Source organism: Abrus precatorius, unplaced genomic scaffold (assembly GCF_003935025.1).
Source record: "Abrus precatorius isolate BTA unplaced genomic scaffold, Abrus_2018 Scaffold2, whole genome shotgun sequence".
NCBI classification, from domain to species: Eukaryota; Viridiplantae; Streptophyta; class Magnoliopsida; order Fabales; family Fabaceae; genus Abrus; species Abrus precatorius.
In genome coordinates, this window is record NW_020874362.1 from 34,177,616 (window position 1) to 34,192,026 (window position 14,411).

Consider the following 14,411-nt stretch of genomic DNA (forward strand, 5'->3'; position numbering starts at 1 on the left):
GGCTGGGTTTTCTCCTGGATGGAGATAATACGGACTCGTAGGGTTTTGTGATTGATCTTCATCTTTGGGTGAAACATTTTCTTTGATTGATTTTTCAGATGCAGCCATGATAAGAAACAAAGATGAATGCTAGCGGAAGAAGATGATCGTGACAGAGCCCTCCCAAGGAGTGCGCTGATACCATAAAGGAATTTATATTGGAATAATTTTATGTTTACAGGGAGAGAACTTTATATAGGAAGCCTCTAATAAACTATTAGTAACAGTAATCGAAAGAAAGCTAACAATACAACTAATTAGTAATAACAAAAAGATAACAAGCTAACATATTAAATTAGCCATTTTCTATTTTATTCTTATTATCTAATAGACCTTAAAATTTGAATATAACAATTGCTTTGATTTTCAACATGTGCTTTTTATTTCCAAAAGACTGTAACTACTTAATTTGTATTTAATAAAGTAAATTTAATATATTCTCATTAAGTCATCAATAAAAATGATATAATAAAGACTTTCTTTTAGTGATGGAGTTCTTTGTGATCTAGTAACATCAGTGTGAACTAGTTGCATTTTTTTATTTTTTGTTCAACTATTTTCAGGAAATAGTTTTCATGTTTGCTTCCCAAATTTACAAACTTCATATTTAGCTAGTTTTATTTGTCAAGGAAGGAACTCCACATACTAGTTAATTTTTTAGTATGTAGTTCATTTTCAAATGATGGAAATGATCCAACATTTTGTGCCAAAGATCGATTGAGCTTTGCTATAACTGAAAATGCAGTTTGCTCCTCCTTCATTGAATCAAATGAAAAACTCTTGTTCCTTATTTTGACCTTGAACATTTCAAGGCCTAGTGGATCTTTAATTATGAAGCTTTTATATTTAAAAACAACTTTCAAATAATTGTCCAACACTAAGCAAGTTTTGGTTAATTTCAAGTGTATATAAAACATTATAAAGTTTTTTTGTTCCTATGTAGCTTGTTATAGCCAATGATCCCTTGCTTTTTACTAAAATTTGTTCACCATTCTTGATTTAGATCCACTTGACTTAAGTTTTGTCCAATGCTTGAACAATTCTTCTATCATAGGTTATGTAATTGGTGCAGTCACTATTTATTAACCAAGATTCACTCAAACTACTATTGAGAAACAAATAACTATAAAGAGTTGATTTTCATTCTTTTATATATTTTTTGCATAAACTACAACTTACTGAATATTTACTTTGCAAATTACAACTTCATGTCTAACCTAATTGCACTTGTTGAATATTTACTTTGCAAATTACAATTTCATGTCTAATCTAATTGCACTTACTGCACTTCATGTTTGGTCTTTTTCAACATCTAAATGATGGGTGTCTCATTTTTCTGCAATGTTGATAGGGGGTGATTTTTCTTTTTACCCTTTCCTTTATTTTGGTTGTATGATTTTTTTATGCTTGTTGGTTGGTTCTTCTTAAAATTTTTCTGTCTAATAGATCCAACATTATGATGCTTGACTAGAAATGCACCTTTAACAGAATGATCTTCTCTCACCAACCTTCACTACTCTTGTGCTTGCAAGGCATGTAGCATTTTTGCCAAAGTGATATTTGACAGATCTTGTGTTCTTCAACAAGGTTATGGATGCTTCATACCTCTTAGGCACCTTATCAAATTTTTTTAACAATTTTAGAATTAGCAAAGTCACTGCTCAACAGCCTTATATTATTGGCAATACCTAATAGTTTGTCTAAATATTCTGTGATTGTCTTAAACTCTTTCATCTTTTGCAACTTAAATTTTTTCATAAATTAAGCATATACATGTTCCATATTCTTTCATTTCTAGCATATTTCGCGTTTAGACAATCTCAAATTTTTTTTGCTAATTTAAGAGTCATGATCCTAATAAAGATTATTGTAGAGACACTAGTAAAAAGACATAATTTTGCCTTAATTTTTTGAGTTTTTTCTTCTTCTTATGATTCTTGATCTGCGTCACGGTGGGATTGTTCAACAATAGAAAGACATCATAATCCTCTTCCACAATTTTCCAAAGATTAAATGCTTCTAAGTAAATTTTCATTCTTACTCTCCAGAGGTCATTATTTTCCCATCAAAGATTGGGAGAGTGGCTTGGAAAAATTATTTAAAAATTCATGGTAACTTAAAACACATATAGGTTTCTTAAGAAGAGAGCTTTGATACCAATTGTTTGTTCTAAGAGGTAAAAGCAATAACACTGTATTTAAAAAAATAGTGAAGGAGCAAAGCTTAACATGATAAAAGAATAGAGAGTAACAAAAACTATTGATTGAAACACAACATATTTATTATAATGCAACTTATTTTAAATACATTTAGAAATAACTGACCAAGAGGTTATAGCTCTTGATTCAAGCCATTACTACTAATAACTTTGCTGAAAAATAAGAAATAACTTATCCACTAACAGCTAATGATAGATTCTAAGAATTAAAATTTGAGTTATTCAAACATAAATAAATATTAAAACTTCCTTAAAAATATGCAACATCCAAAGGCGCGTTCTCAACAAACAAAAGGACGAGATCATACGCAAAAAGCCAAGTGCCATAATTTAGGCACTTTTCTACTAATTTGAATGTATCTCCAGAATATTTTCTCTACAATCGGCTGGAATAAATGAAACAACCTCTCAACCTTGCTATTCCACAATAGTTAAAGTACAAATACTAGTTGAGATGCAATTCTTGATCAAGTACACTATGCTCTTTGAGCTACTAATCTTTACTAGCATGGCCTCTGTGACACTTAAATTGAGAAATATTTAGTATCTTATTACTTTTGTTTATTTTTAAATTTGAACAATATAGGAAAAAAATTCATAAATTACAAAGAAATAAACTTAGTGTTTGGATTCTAGTTGAAGAATGTGGTCTTGTCTACGAGAAACTCACCGAGCATATCCAAAAAGTTAATGTTATTTTTATTTGAGTTCAGTAGTTCATATTATATATCTTATTGCAATCTACAAATGATGTAAATATATGACTTAAATAATGCAAAATTAATATTTTAAAAATTATGTCTAAAAATAGTTTGAAATATGAAACATGATTTGGTATTCGATTATGAACATGTAGAAAATGTTAATAGACAAAACCAAATAGGTTGAATGAGATCTTGTACATAACTTACTAGTGATTTTTAGGAAAAAAATCTTTTCTTTTTTATACTATTATTTTATTTTATTTTATTTGTTATAATGTGTGATTTGCCATTTTGAATACATGAAGACCCACTTTAGTCATTAAAAACAATTAATAGTAATTAAAAAAAAACATAATACCTATTATGAAAAGAAAAAACACTTACACTGTCAAATGCTATCTTTTATATCTTTTTTAAACAAGAGATTGTAATCAATTTAAATGCTCAATCTATTTTTATCATCATATTTATTTCAAATCTTGCCACAAATCTCAGTGATATTTGAAACAATCAAATTGGATAAAGTAATGATAAATTATCACTTAAATTCATTAGAAAAAAAAAAAGAAACATAATATAAATTTACTGTAGCTAATATTTTATAAAGTAGAAATACATATGACACTAGCAAGTGTCAAATAGTAAAATAGACAACATGTACTAGGAAAAGAATTGACACATATAAGAGTGATTAAATGTCATATAAGGAAACATTTTAAGGAAAAATTATTTGTTGAAAGTGTGAAACTTTTATCATGGATTCTTAGGATCTGGATTTGCTGCAATGAAAATTTTACTACACCAAGTGAAAATCTTAACTATTAATTATATATTTATTATGTTTAATAAAAAAATTATTATTTTAATGGTCAAGATCTTCTACCATTTATAATTTTACTATGTATATTTTTATCCAATATTGTTATAACTTGAGATTCTTAACTTGGTTATTAAAAAACTTGTGCTGTGACTTAATTTTTAAGATGACTTTGAATTTGATAGAATTGACTTTCTTTTCTTCACCTTCTCCTGTGAGACATGTTAAACCACAATTTAAGAATAAATTTGATCGTGATTCAATGCACTTATCTGATGTATATAAAAATGATACTTGATGTGTATACCATCTTTACATCATGAAGGACTTTTCTCATGTAATTTCTCTCGTTACTCCCAATTTTTAATCCTTTTGATTAGGCTTTAAAGAAAGATTTTAAGAAATTTTTTCTAGATACATTATAGTTTTAAGCTTTTGGTCTTGTTTTTTTTTTTTTTTTTTTTAAAGCTTTACACACACTATGTTAGATTAGGAATTTTTTAAGTTTCAATTTTCAAAAAATCTTATATTAAATTTCTTGAATTTGTGTAAGTCCACTGTAACAATATTTCACATCTATAATTTTTTTATATTTAAAATTCTAAGCTTAAATATATTTTTTATCAATTAGTTATTGTTAACGGTTGATTGCACATCAGTATGCTTGATTACTGTTTTGAAAACAATTTTCTATATTAATTTTTTTTTAAAACAGAAAATTGTTTTCAAAATAGTAATCAAAATGCTTTTATTTTTTATTTTTTGGTTTTAAAAATTATTTAAAAAATAAATTTTAAGAAAAATTTTGTAGATTAAAAATAATTAGGTACATAAATCTAAATTATTTAAAGATTTTTAAATAAATTTTTATATTTCAAAAGTTTATAATTAGATGTTTCAACTTTTAAATTAATTTTAGTTAGATGTATTCGTTAGGTTCAGCTGCGTACATAAATCTAATTAAAATTTTTGAATAATTCAAAAACTAAATTGTTCAATAAAATTTTAAATTATTATTTTTTATTAGGTACCTGTTATAAAGTACTTACAAAATTTTTAAACGTAAAAACTTAATGATAAATGCTAAGTAGTGTCTTAAGAAATCAAAAGTAAAAAGTTTTTGTTTGAAAATATTATTAATGCACATTTTATTATAATTTTGATATAGTCTAATGTAGTTTTTGATAAAATTTTTCAAATTTTAATTTTTTAACCGGTGCCATTAGCAAGGCCCATTTTTATTAAAATTTTCAAAATAATCGGGGATCTTAAATTTATATATTTTCTTTTATTTAAAATTACAGATTATCAAGTGTCTCCAGATTTAAAGAATTAAATATTTATTTTTAATAATAATTTTATTAAGCTTTTTAATTTTACCTTCATGTAAAAAAGTTTAAGTGTAAGGAAAAAGAATTAGGTATAATATTTTAAATATTTCAGTGCTATTTTCTAATGAAAGATAAAATTTTACCTTACGGCAACATTAAATACAAATATTTAAAAAAAAAAGAATTTAATTTTAATTAAAAAACAATAACTAAACTAAATTTTCTTTTAAACGAATTAAGATGCTCAACGGCGTCGTTTTGATGCAATAGAATAAAAGCAGGGACGATCCCTTCTTCCACATTTCGAGCATTGTCGTGCTGCGCGGCTATAACTCAACTCGAAGGCTGCGCCACCCCCTCACTGATCCACACTCCATCTTCCACGGTGAGTTCCTGCAACTTTATCTGAATTTTCTTTCCACTGCGATGTTCCATTTTTCAGTTCCTACCACAAGATCTCTCGTTGGATGTGGTATTTGTTTTCGAGGTCTCTCAACCCAACAACGATGACACAATTTATCTAAACCCTCAAATATCACAAGTGCACATGTGACCCAATAGAACATTGCTTTATTCAGATTTAGTTTATTTTACTCAATGCCTTCACATTGTTTAACCTAATTTTCACTGCAATAAAGAAAACCGTAACCTACATCTATTGATATTCTACGCTTAGAAAATTTGTTGGTACGCAGATTTAACCTAGGATAGGAAATCAGCTAAAGTTTTGGTAAGCTTTATTTAGTGTTTTAATTGACGTGAAATTTACTCAAATGCTGATCCATTTCAATCCTACAAGTTATAACTTACACATTGAAACATGGTTTAAAGCGGTTTTAATTAGTTTTCAAAGACACTTAATAGATTTACTGCTATTGGAATTTTGCATTGACCTGAATTCTGGGTAGTGTGCATTCTAATTTGGTTACCTGATGCTCTTTGATAGAACTGGCAAAGAATATCAATGGCTTACAGACGTTGCCTCTTGATAAGAGGGAACCTTGTAGATCGGAGGTGCTATCCGTCTTTCAGTTATGTTCTTCATAGTGATGAAGGGAAACGTGAACACCCTGATGAAAAACCATCTTCAGCAGGCATTACTAATTTTGCCCAAATAAGGTCCTTTGGAAGCTCTCTTAATGGATCAATGGGATTCTTTGCTCCTTCTCAAGATAGATTCCTTTCTCCATGCACTGGATATAACTTCTGCAGATATATGTCGACGGTGAATCAGGGTTCAGATAAGATCGATATAATGACTGATGTAGCTGATGTCCTCACTGACACAACCATGGAGACTGTAGCATCTCAGGCTCCTGTTGTTGATGAAGTTGCACTTGCCGCTGCTGATTCCTTTTTGCCTGTAAAGGCCTTGCAGTATGTGATAGATGCTGTGCATTCTTACACTGGCTTAAATTGGTGAGTACCTACCTTCGGTCCTCTTCTCTTTACATAACACTAATACAATCTTCCTGAATTCTGAGGGAAGTCCAAATAGTTCAGAATTGGTATTCATGCATGTCAAGTTGTCATTGGTCGTTTTTTTGCTTTTACCAGGCATTTGGATTTGTACTATCAATTCCTTTAGTTTGTTTGTTGTTTAATTATCACTTGCTATACATTATTACTGAAACTACTGGTTTCCCTTTAATAATATTTGAATTGGAATCTTGGCTTATTTTATGTCATTTCTAAGTTTAGTGGGGATTAAGGGTTTTGAGACTATGCTAGCAAGGTTTTTCTTACACTCCTTGCATTGTAGTACATGATTCATATTCTGAGATTCAGTTGTCCAATAGCATATTTGATCATAATTCATGATTCAATTAAGATATGGTGGCACATTGAAAGAAAACTGTTCATCTTATTGTTTCTTTGTTTTCAGGTGGGCAGCCATAGTTATAACAACCCTCTTGATTCGAAGTGCAACATTTCCACTCTTAATAAATCAACTTAAGGCCACTTCTAAGCTAACCGTATGTTTTGCAGCTTTTATCTTCATCTTTGTTTCATGCTAAAATAAAGTAATGGCAATGATTTTTGCTTCTTCCTTCTTCTTATGTCCTGATTGGAGTGGAGTGGACACAATTTAAACATATGGAGGGAACTCTTTTTACTCAGTCCCCTTTCCCTTTTTGGATTAAGATCTACCAAACATGGCTTGAAGGGTTGATTCTCTTGTTTCACCATTCTGTTTCCTCTTTTTATTTTCCATTTTCCATGAAGGTCCTCAAGCGCACTGCCATTGTTATATCAACAATGTACTTCTATATTCTAATCTAACTTGTTTCCTGAGCTTACTATTTCTTGTGTGACAGTTAATGAGGCCTCGCTTGGAAGAAATAAAGCAAGAAATGGAAGGGAAGGTAATCATCAAGTCATTTTGTTTAATCACTGGTAATAGTTGATATAGTGCTGCTATATATTGATATTTGACATACATGTGAGCTAATGGGGCCTCACAAGTCCTGTTGTTTTGTATACATAAATAAATTTTAGTTTGAAAATTTTAGTTACTTCACAAGTTTTGTATCTGTCTTTTGATCTCTGTCTTGGGAAAATCTTTGGGGATCAAAATAAACAATTCCACTTAACTAATCTGCTTTCCTCCATACACCATGTAGACTAAATACTTCGGATGCAAAAGGATTTAGAGGAAATAGTATAGAGAAGGAAAGGGAAAGGATGGAAGAGTGCAACAAGAAATACAGAAAGCTAATGAAAACTCAACCCAAATTTTCTGAGCTATATTATGGTCTAGTTTGGCACTTGGAATTGGGCTTAAGATCAATTTTTGAAATGAAATTCAGCTATCAAATTCTAAATTTCATCTGAGATACCTTTTGGAATTGGAATTCCAAATCTAAAAGAAATTCTATGAAATTAAAAATCAACCAAACAAAAAACCTTCCCAATTATTAGCATAGAACTAAGAAGATACACTGTGTACCTGATGTGCACACCTTACATCCATCCCCTACCTAAATTTGATACTCTTATCACCATTGCACTCCACCAGCACCACCATGACAGCCCATACAGCCCTATTTATGCTACCACTGCCACTGCCACTATCACTGTCTTAGCCAAGATTGTCAAGCCCATGACCATCTCTAACACCACTGCCACCACCATTGCATTCATCACAATCACCTTTATCACATTGTGCACCAACATGCAATGTTATCAATGGCGGATGGTGGTCACGGCGGAAAACAAAAAAACTGCCATAAAATTATGGCGGATGCCATGGCGGAATAATGGCGGATATATATATATATATATTGCAAAATGTGATATAAAACTAGAAAACTAATTACATATAAAAAGAAGGTTTTGAGAAAAAAAGAATAAAATGGTTGTACAATAGTGAAAAAAACTGAAGTTATAACAGGAAAGTAGAGAATTAAAATAAATATGGAGAAGGAAACTTGGAAGTGAAAACAGAAAAATAAAATCAAGAAAACAAAATAATAAGGAAAAACGAAAAAAATGGGAGAGTAAAACAGAATGGGAGAGGGAAAAACAGAACTGAAAAAAAAATAGGAGAGGAAAAAACTAAGAAAGAGGGAATAAAAAGCTGAAGTTATAACAGAAAAGTAGAGAATTAAAATAAATATGGAGAAGGAAACTTGGAAGTGAAAACAGAAAAATAGAATCAAGAAAACAAAATAATAAGGAAAAACAAAAAAAAATGGGAGTAAAACAGTGGGAGAGGGAAAAACAGAACTGAAAAAAAAAATAGGAGAGAAAAAAACTAAGTAAGAGGGGCAGAGCCCAGAGACACAAAATAGAAAATGGATGTCGGAAAACAGGGCCTTCCACTCAGTTGCTGGAAAACAGCCGGAAAGGATGTCTTCTCCAACGAAAATGGTGAAGGAGATGAAGGAGAAATTGGCTTTAGAGAAGAAGGAAGAAAAACAGTGTGGAGAACCCTAAATATCTTAGCCTTCAGAACATTTACCGCTTGAGAAGAGAAGGTAAAAATTTTAAGTGGAAAGTCTATTTTGCCCTTTAAAAACCCTAAAATACATAAAACAAGGGCAAGATTGGAATTTCGCTCTCTTTCTCTATTACACTTCAACACCCACACCAAGACACTACAGCTAGGGCTTAACCTCTGCGAAGAAATACTTCACAGCAGCAGCAGGTGGCGGACTGCCGCTCCACAGCAGCACAATAGCCTACCTACGCTCTACAGTGGCACAACAGCAATGAAGAAAGGAAGAAAATATGTGACTTAGGGTTTGGGCTCACGGATTATCTTTTTGGAGCAGGTCCAATCAATGGCCCAACTCAAATTTTCCCACAAAAACAACGCTGTAATGGTGGGGTCAAAAACCGCCACCGAATTCCACCATGGCGCCGCCATGGCCGCCATTTAACAACACTGCCAACATGACACATTCACATCATTAAATGTGGCTGCTTTCTTCATCATAACTACTGCAATCATTGTTGTTACCACTATTATCACTGCTGCAACCTACATCATTTTCATTCCTATCACCACCAAATATATCATTGCCACTATCACCTCCCATACTTTGCCACCACCACTGTCACCACCATAATATTGTTTTTAGCAATGTATTTTTGAGTGTGATACTATACTGAAAAAGTAATGTATTATAATAGATAATGGATTATCTAGATAATAACAAGGTTTGCGTTAAATAAAATCATCTTCTTAGCATAGATTTCTGTTTCCGGAGTTCTGTAGGTTGAAATTAGAAATTATAAAAATATATTTTGTTCAACATCAACAGAGATGACTTTATCATTCAAATTTTGCTCATTTATTTATATTTCTATAGTTAAGGTACCTTGGTTACTGGATATGCATTCCTTAGCCTTCGCTTTTTGACATTGCAGTATATATAAATTCTAAACATCTTGTATATTTATTAAGAACGTTGAGCTGTCCTCATCTGTGATTTGTTGGAGAAATGTTCTGTGATTTGTTGGAGAAGTGTTTAAGTTTTCAATTTTATTGCATTACGTTATCAAATGTTGTATTAAAACAACTTTCTCTTTGATCACAATAATTTCCAATTTTCAGACTATGGATCCCATTGCTGTTGCTGAAGGTCAGAAGAAGATGAAGAAGCTATTTAAGGAGTAAGTGGCTTTCCAGTTTGCTTGGGAAGGATATCCTTGACATTATTTTATTGGTCTGTTTCATTTTATAGCTGCTAATAGTCATGTTTGATCCTCCCAAACTACTGTAATTACTACTATGGTGATATAATGTATCAGTAGAGCAATCTTTGCAGTGACTATTGAATTTTGATGGTCATTACTGAAATCATTAAATAATCTGTGTTCTGCATTAGCTCATATAGACGGCTACTATGACCTCATTTGCTGATTAAATCATTAAATGGAAAATGTTGAATTGGAAGACATGCAAATTATCAGATATTTAATCATTTATTTTGCTTGGATGTGTGATCATTGAATGTGTTAGAAGAGTAGTTATGATTAAAAATTTAAGAACTCCAACAACTGGTCCATGGCTTTCAGGAAACAGTTTTTTAAGGATTAAATCAAATTTCATGGATCTTTTGTTTCACTAAATGTCATTTTCTTCCTTTGGTTTTGATAATGCAGATATGGTGTGAGTCCTTTTACACCAATGAAAGGACTCTTTATTCAAGGTCCAGTTTTTATAAGTTTTTTTCTTGCGGTAAGCTGAATATTGATTTGATATTTTCCTTAATTGTTAGTTTGAGGAGCCTTTATATTGTTTCTATCCATTCTCATTTTTGTGTTTAAAGATAGGTAACAAACATGGCTGAAAAAGTGCCATCATTCAAGCACGGTGGAGCTTCATGGTTTACTGATCTCACAACACCAGATGCCTTGTACATTTTTCCAGTCTTGGCTGCATTGTCATTCTTAATAACAGTAGAAGTGAGCATTTTCTTTTCAGAAACTTTTCTTTCAACTTTTCAAATATCTTTCTAGATTGACCTGAATTCTTAACTGAATGATTGTTTGGTTTTACATTTCTGTTTTGAATTTTATCCTGTGTGCACCATAAAACCGGCCACTTCATAAGAAATGAAAGCATTTTAGAATTGAGCTGGCAAGATTGGTGTTATCTGTCTCATTTTGATTCCAATTTAGATTAATTGATTCATATTGCTACTCAGTGTAACATGCAAGAAGGGATGGAAGGAAATCCTGCGGCTGGCACCATGAAAAATATCTCTAGGGGTCTTGCTGTTCTCACAGTTCCTTTCACAATGGGATTCCCTAAGGTAAACTTTGCTAGATTAGGATTTTGGGAAAGGAACAACTTCCCTTTGCTTCCACCTGTTTCTGCATTATGAAATAATTTATTAATGAACTTACAAAGAAACAATAGTTCGGTGAGAAGTTTCAGTATAGTTGGTTGCATTCTTTACAGGTTGCTTATTTACTAGTAACTTTGTAAGTTTAACATGAAATCCAAAATAGGAAGTTTCCTAAAGGCACATAATCATTACTCTTTAATATCTTAAAAAATTTTGAATATCGAAATTTGCTTTGGATTTAGATAGCATGCATCATATGCATTTTGTAATATATTTGAAACTAGATTGGTGATGTAAAACAGCTGAAATTAATGCATGTATTCACCTCTTCTGACCGGATACCAAGGTAATATCAGAATTCAGCGGGATCTTTAAGGTTTTGTTTGGAAGTTAATTTTAAGAGGGGGGAAGGGAAGGTTTATTTAATAGTAAGTTAATAACCACTGTTCCGGAGTTTTTAGTTTTCAAATATGAGGAAAGGTTTTATAAATCATTCAAAACTCAAATAAACTCATGTATTTAAGTTCCTCTGAATTGAAGGGTTTTCTGTTAACCTTCCCTCTCTTCTCCTTCTCCTCCCTTACCCCTCAAACTATTCTCTTCCCTCTTCCTCCAAACTTCCAAACAGGGCCTAAATGAAGCTGAAGAAAATTCAAAAGAGCAGAAAAGAAAATATTAGGATAGTCCCCGGGTTTGAGAGTCTTGGTTCTCTCCCCATCAATTCCCTTTATTCACTTCTTTCCTAATTCTTTGCTTATCTCCAAATATGGAAACTTTTCTCAAGGATGTAAAACAGCTGAAAATAAAGTATGTGTTTACCTCTGCTGACCTGATATAGGCTCTGTCAATAAAGCTGAAGAGAATTTCAAGAGCAGGGGAAAGAACCAAGGGTAGTCTCAGTGTTCGAGAGGCCTGTATACTTCCCCCTTGTTGTCAAATCCTTCCCTTACTTTCCAAACTCCTTTAAGCCTTATGACAATGCCTGTGTAACTCAGATCCTTTACTGCTCCCCATTTTCCCCCTAAAATAAACTCTAGTCATCTTAGGTCACCTAATACAAGCATGCTTTCACTTACGTACTAGTTTTGACCAAGGTTATCAAATTGTATTTCAAATTATGAATCATCGAGCTAATTTTGAATCTTGAATAGTAAATTGTGTTGAATTGATTCAGAGATAATGAAAAATAGCTTGAATTATATCATATAAATGATTAATAGTTCTTAACGTAATATTTTTACTTGAAATTGACAAAACAGCTTTAAGTCGTCCCTTGTCTATGCCCAATGTTCAGAGGTGAAAAAGATCAGTTTTGCCTTGCCCCCACCGCCGTCATTCTTGGTTGGGCTGGTTTGGTTTGGTTTCGGCACAAACTAAAAAAATGGAAAAGCCCAACCCAACCCTTATTGCTTAGATCAGTTACGGTAATTTTTCTTGTAGAATCTGAACCAACCCAACATGTGGTCACCCCTAAATTAATCAGAAAATTTAATGTTGTACTTTAATGTTTGAACTTTGAAATATTTTAGGAAACCTGAATAATATTCTCTATTGACTTGACTCAAAACAATAACATTCTATTCCAACAAGGAAACTCAGAAAATGCTCTATTTCTTTCTATTTAAAAAAGTATTCCTTAATAATTATGAAACTTGATTTATAGTTTTATTTTTTCTATACAAAACATTAACATTCATTTGTTGTTCTTTATAGTTTGATTTTGTGTTCATTTATACTTGTGCAGGCTATATTCTGTTACTGGGTTACATCAAATTTGTTTTCACTTGTGTACGGACTCGGTAAGGCCCTTGACATTTTTCATTTGCAATATTACTTTGTCTTTACCAATTTTCACTGCTTCAGTAGTCAGAAACTTGATTTTCATGAAATGCATGCTGGTTGGGGCATTGATTCCACTATAGGATCCGTGCCTGCAATCAGGTGGTTAGAATGTATAATGCAGGACAAATTCTGTTGATGTTGTTGGTGGGACTTGAATTAGGCGACTAAAATTATATTAAAAGAGGACTGAACCACTGTTTTAGTGTTCCTAAGATGCTAAGAGCATGATTTTGGTCCTACAAATTGTCCTTATGTTCGGATTATCAAATTGGTGGGCTAAATTGAGGTCATTTTGTTCGGAGGACCCAATTGATGTCACTTTCTATGGCTCAGACATTTGATATTACCTTTTCTGAGAGAACGAAATGATGCCACTTATATCGTTAGAGGGTTAAATGGTTTACTCAAAAAAATAGAGGACAATAATTTTCTTAACTACGGAAATCATTTATTTCTGGGGTCTATAAGATTCAAGTGAAGCTCTGTTTCGTGTATGTCCTGAGTTTCAAATTATTTATGCATTAAAAGGATCTTTGTTTCCACTCTCAACTGTTTGGTACAAAACATAAGTGAACTGTTATTATATATATATATATATATATAATTTTTTTTTTTCTGATCCGTATATTCTCTCTTATTTCTAATTTTACAGTGCTTAAAGTTCCTGGTGTTAAGAAAACTTTGGGGGTTCCTGAAATAACTGCTGCTGCACCATCCACTAGTCCTCCTCAATCACCCTTTTCCATATTTCCAGCACTAAAACAAGCCACATCAGTGAAAAATGGGCCAAGCAAAATACCAGAGGAACCATCAAGACATTCAGATAAAAAGATATCTTCGTCTTCTGTTATTAGTCAAAGGCTTAGAAGTTTAGAGAAACAAGTCAAAGGAAGAAAGAAAAACAAGAAGGGAGGAAAGTTTACTGATTCCTAAATTATGCCATCGAAACGTACTGATGTGCTCAAATTTGTTATATTTTATAATCCTCGGATGAGAGGAAAATTAGGAAAGTAGGAATAAGATTTTTCCCAAAGTATTTGTGATTGCTAGTAATTTTATTGAGGAAGTTCAACCTTTTGCCCATCGTGTATTTTGCACTTGATTCATAGGTTTCTAAGTTCTTTTGTAGAAGCTGGTCCCTGTCAGAAAGGGTTCGTA

The 14,411-nt window shown here is 31.8% G+C and overlaps 1 protein-coding gene across 2 annotated transcripts; it reads left to right on the forward strand.

Moving 5' to 3' along the window:
- The first annotated feature begins 5,381 nt into the window (after window positions 1-5,381).
- On the forward strand, window positions 5,382-14,334 carry LOC113858228 (mitochondrial inner membrane protein OXA1). 2 transcript variants are annotated; one of them, XM_027490754.1, is made up of 10 exons: window positions 5,382-5,494; window positions 6,056-6,528; window positions 6,995-7,085; window positions 7,428-7,475; window positions 10,172-10,230; window positions 10,723-10,798; window positions 10,894-11,025; window positions 11,268-11,375; window positions 13,156-13,276; window positions 13,906-14,297. In XM_027490754.1, exons 2-10 carry the CDS (start codon window positions 6,074-6,076, stop codon window positions 14,184-14,186), a joined length of 1,371 nt encoding a protein of 456 aa, XP_027346555.1. In that variant the 5' UTR covers window positions 5,382-5,494; window positions 6,056-6,073; the 3' UTR covers window positions 14,187-14,297. The 2 variants fall into 2 exon arrangements, with proteins under 2 accessions (XP_027346555.1, XP_027346556.1); XM_027490755.1 differs by having other exon boundaries at window positions 5,390-5,494; window positions 6,085-6,528; window positions 13,156-13,210; window positions 13,906-14,334.
- Window positions 14,335-14,411: the final 77 nt, after the last annotated feature.

What these genes read in the sequence shown, in the direction of transcription:
- LOC113858228 (XM_027490754.1), top strand. Translation starts at nt 6,074, where the DNA reads ATGGCTTACAGACGTTGCCTCTTGATAAGAGGGAACCTTGTAGATCGG. An exon ending in AGGCCACTTCTAAGCTAACC is followed by an intron (nt 7,086 to 7,427) that starts GTATGTTTTGCA and finishes CTTGTGTGACAG; the next exon opens with TTAATGAGGCCTCGCTTGGA. An exon ending in CATTCTTAATAACAGTAGAA is followed by an intron (nt 11,026 to 11,267) that starts GTGAGCATTTTC and finishes ATTGCTACTCAG; the next exon opens with TGTAACATGCAAGAAGGGAT.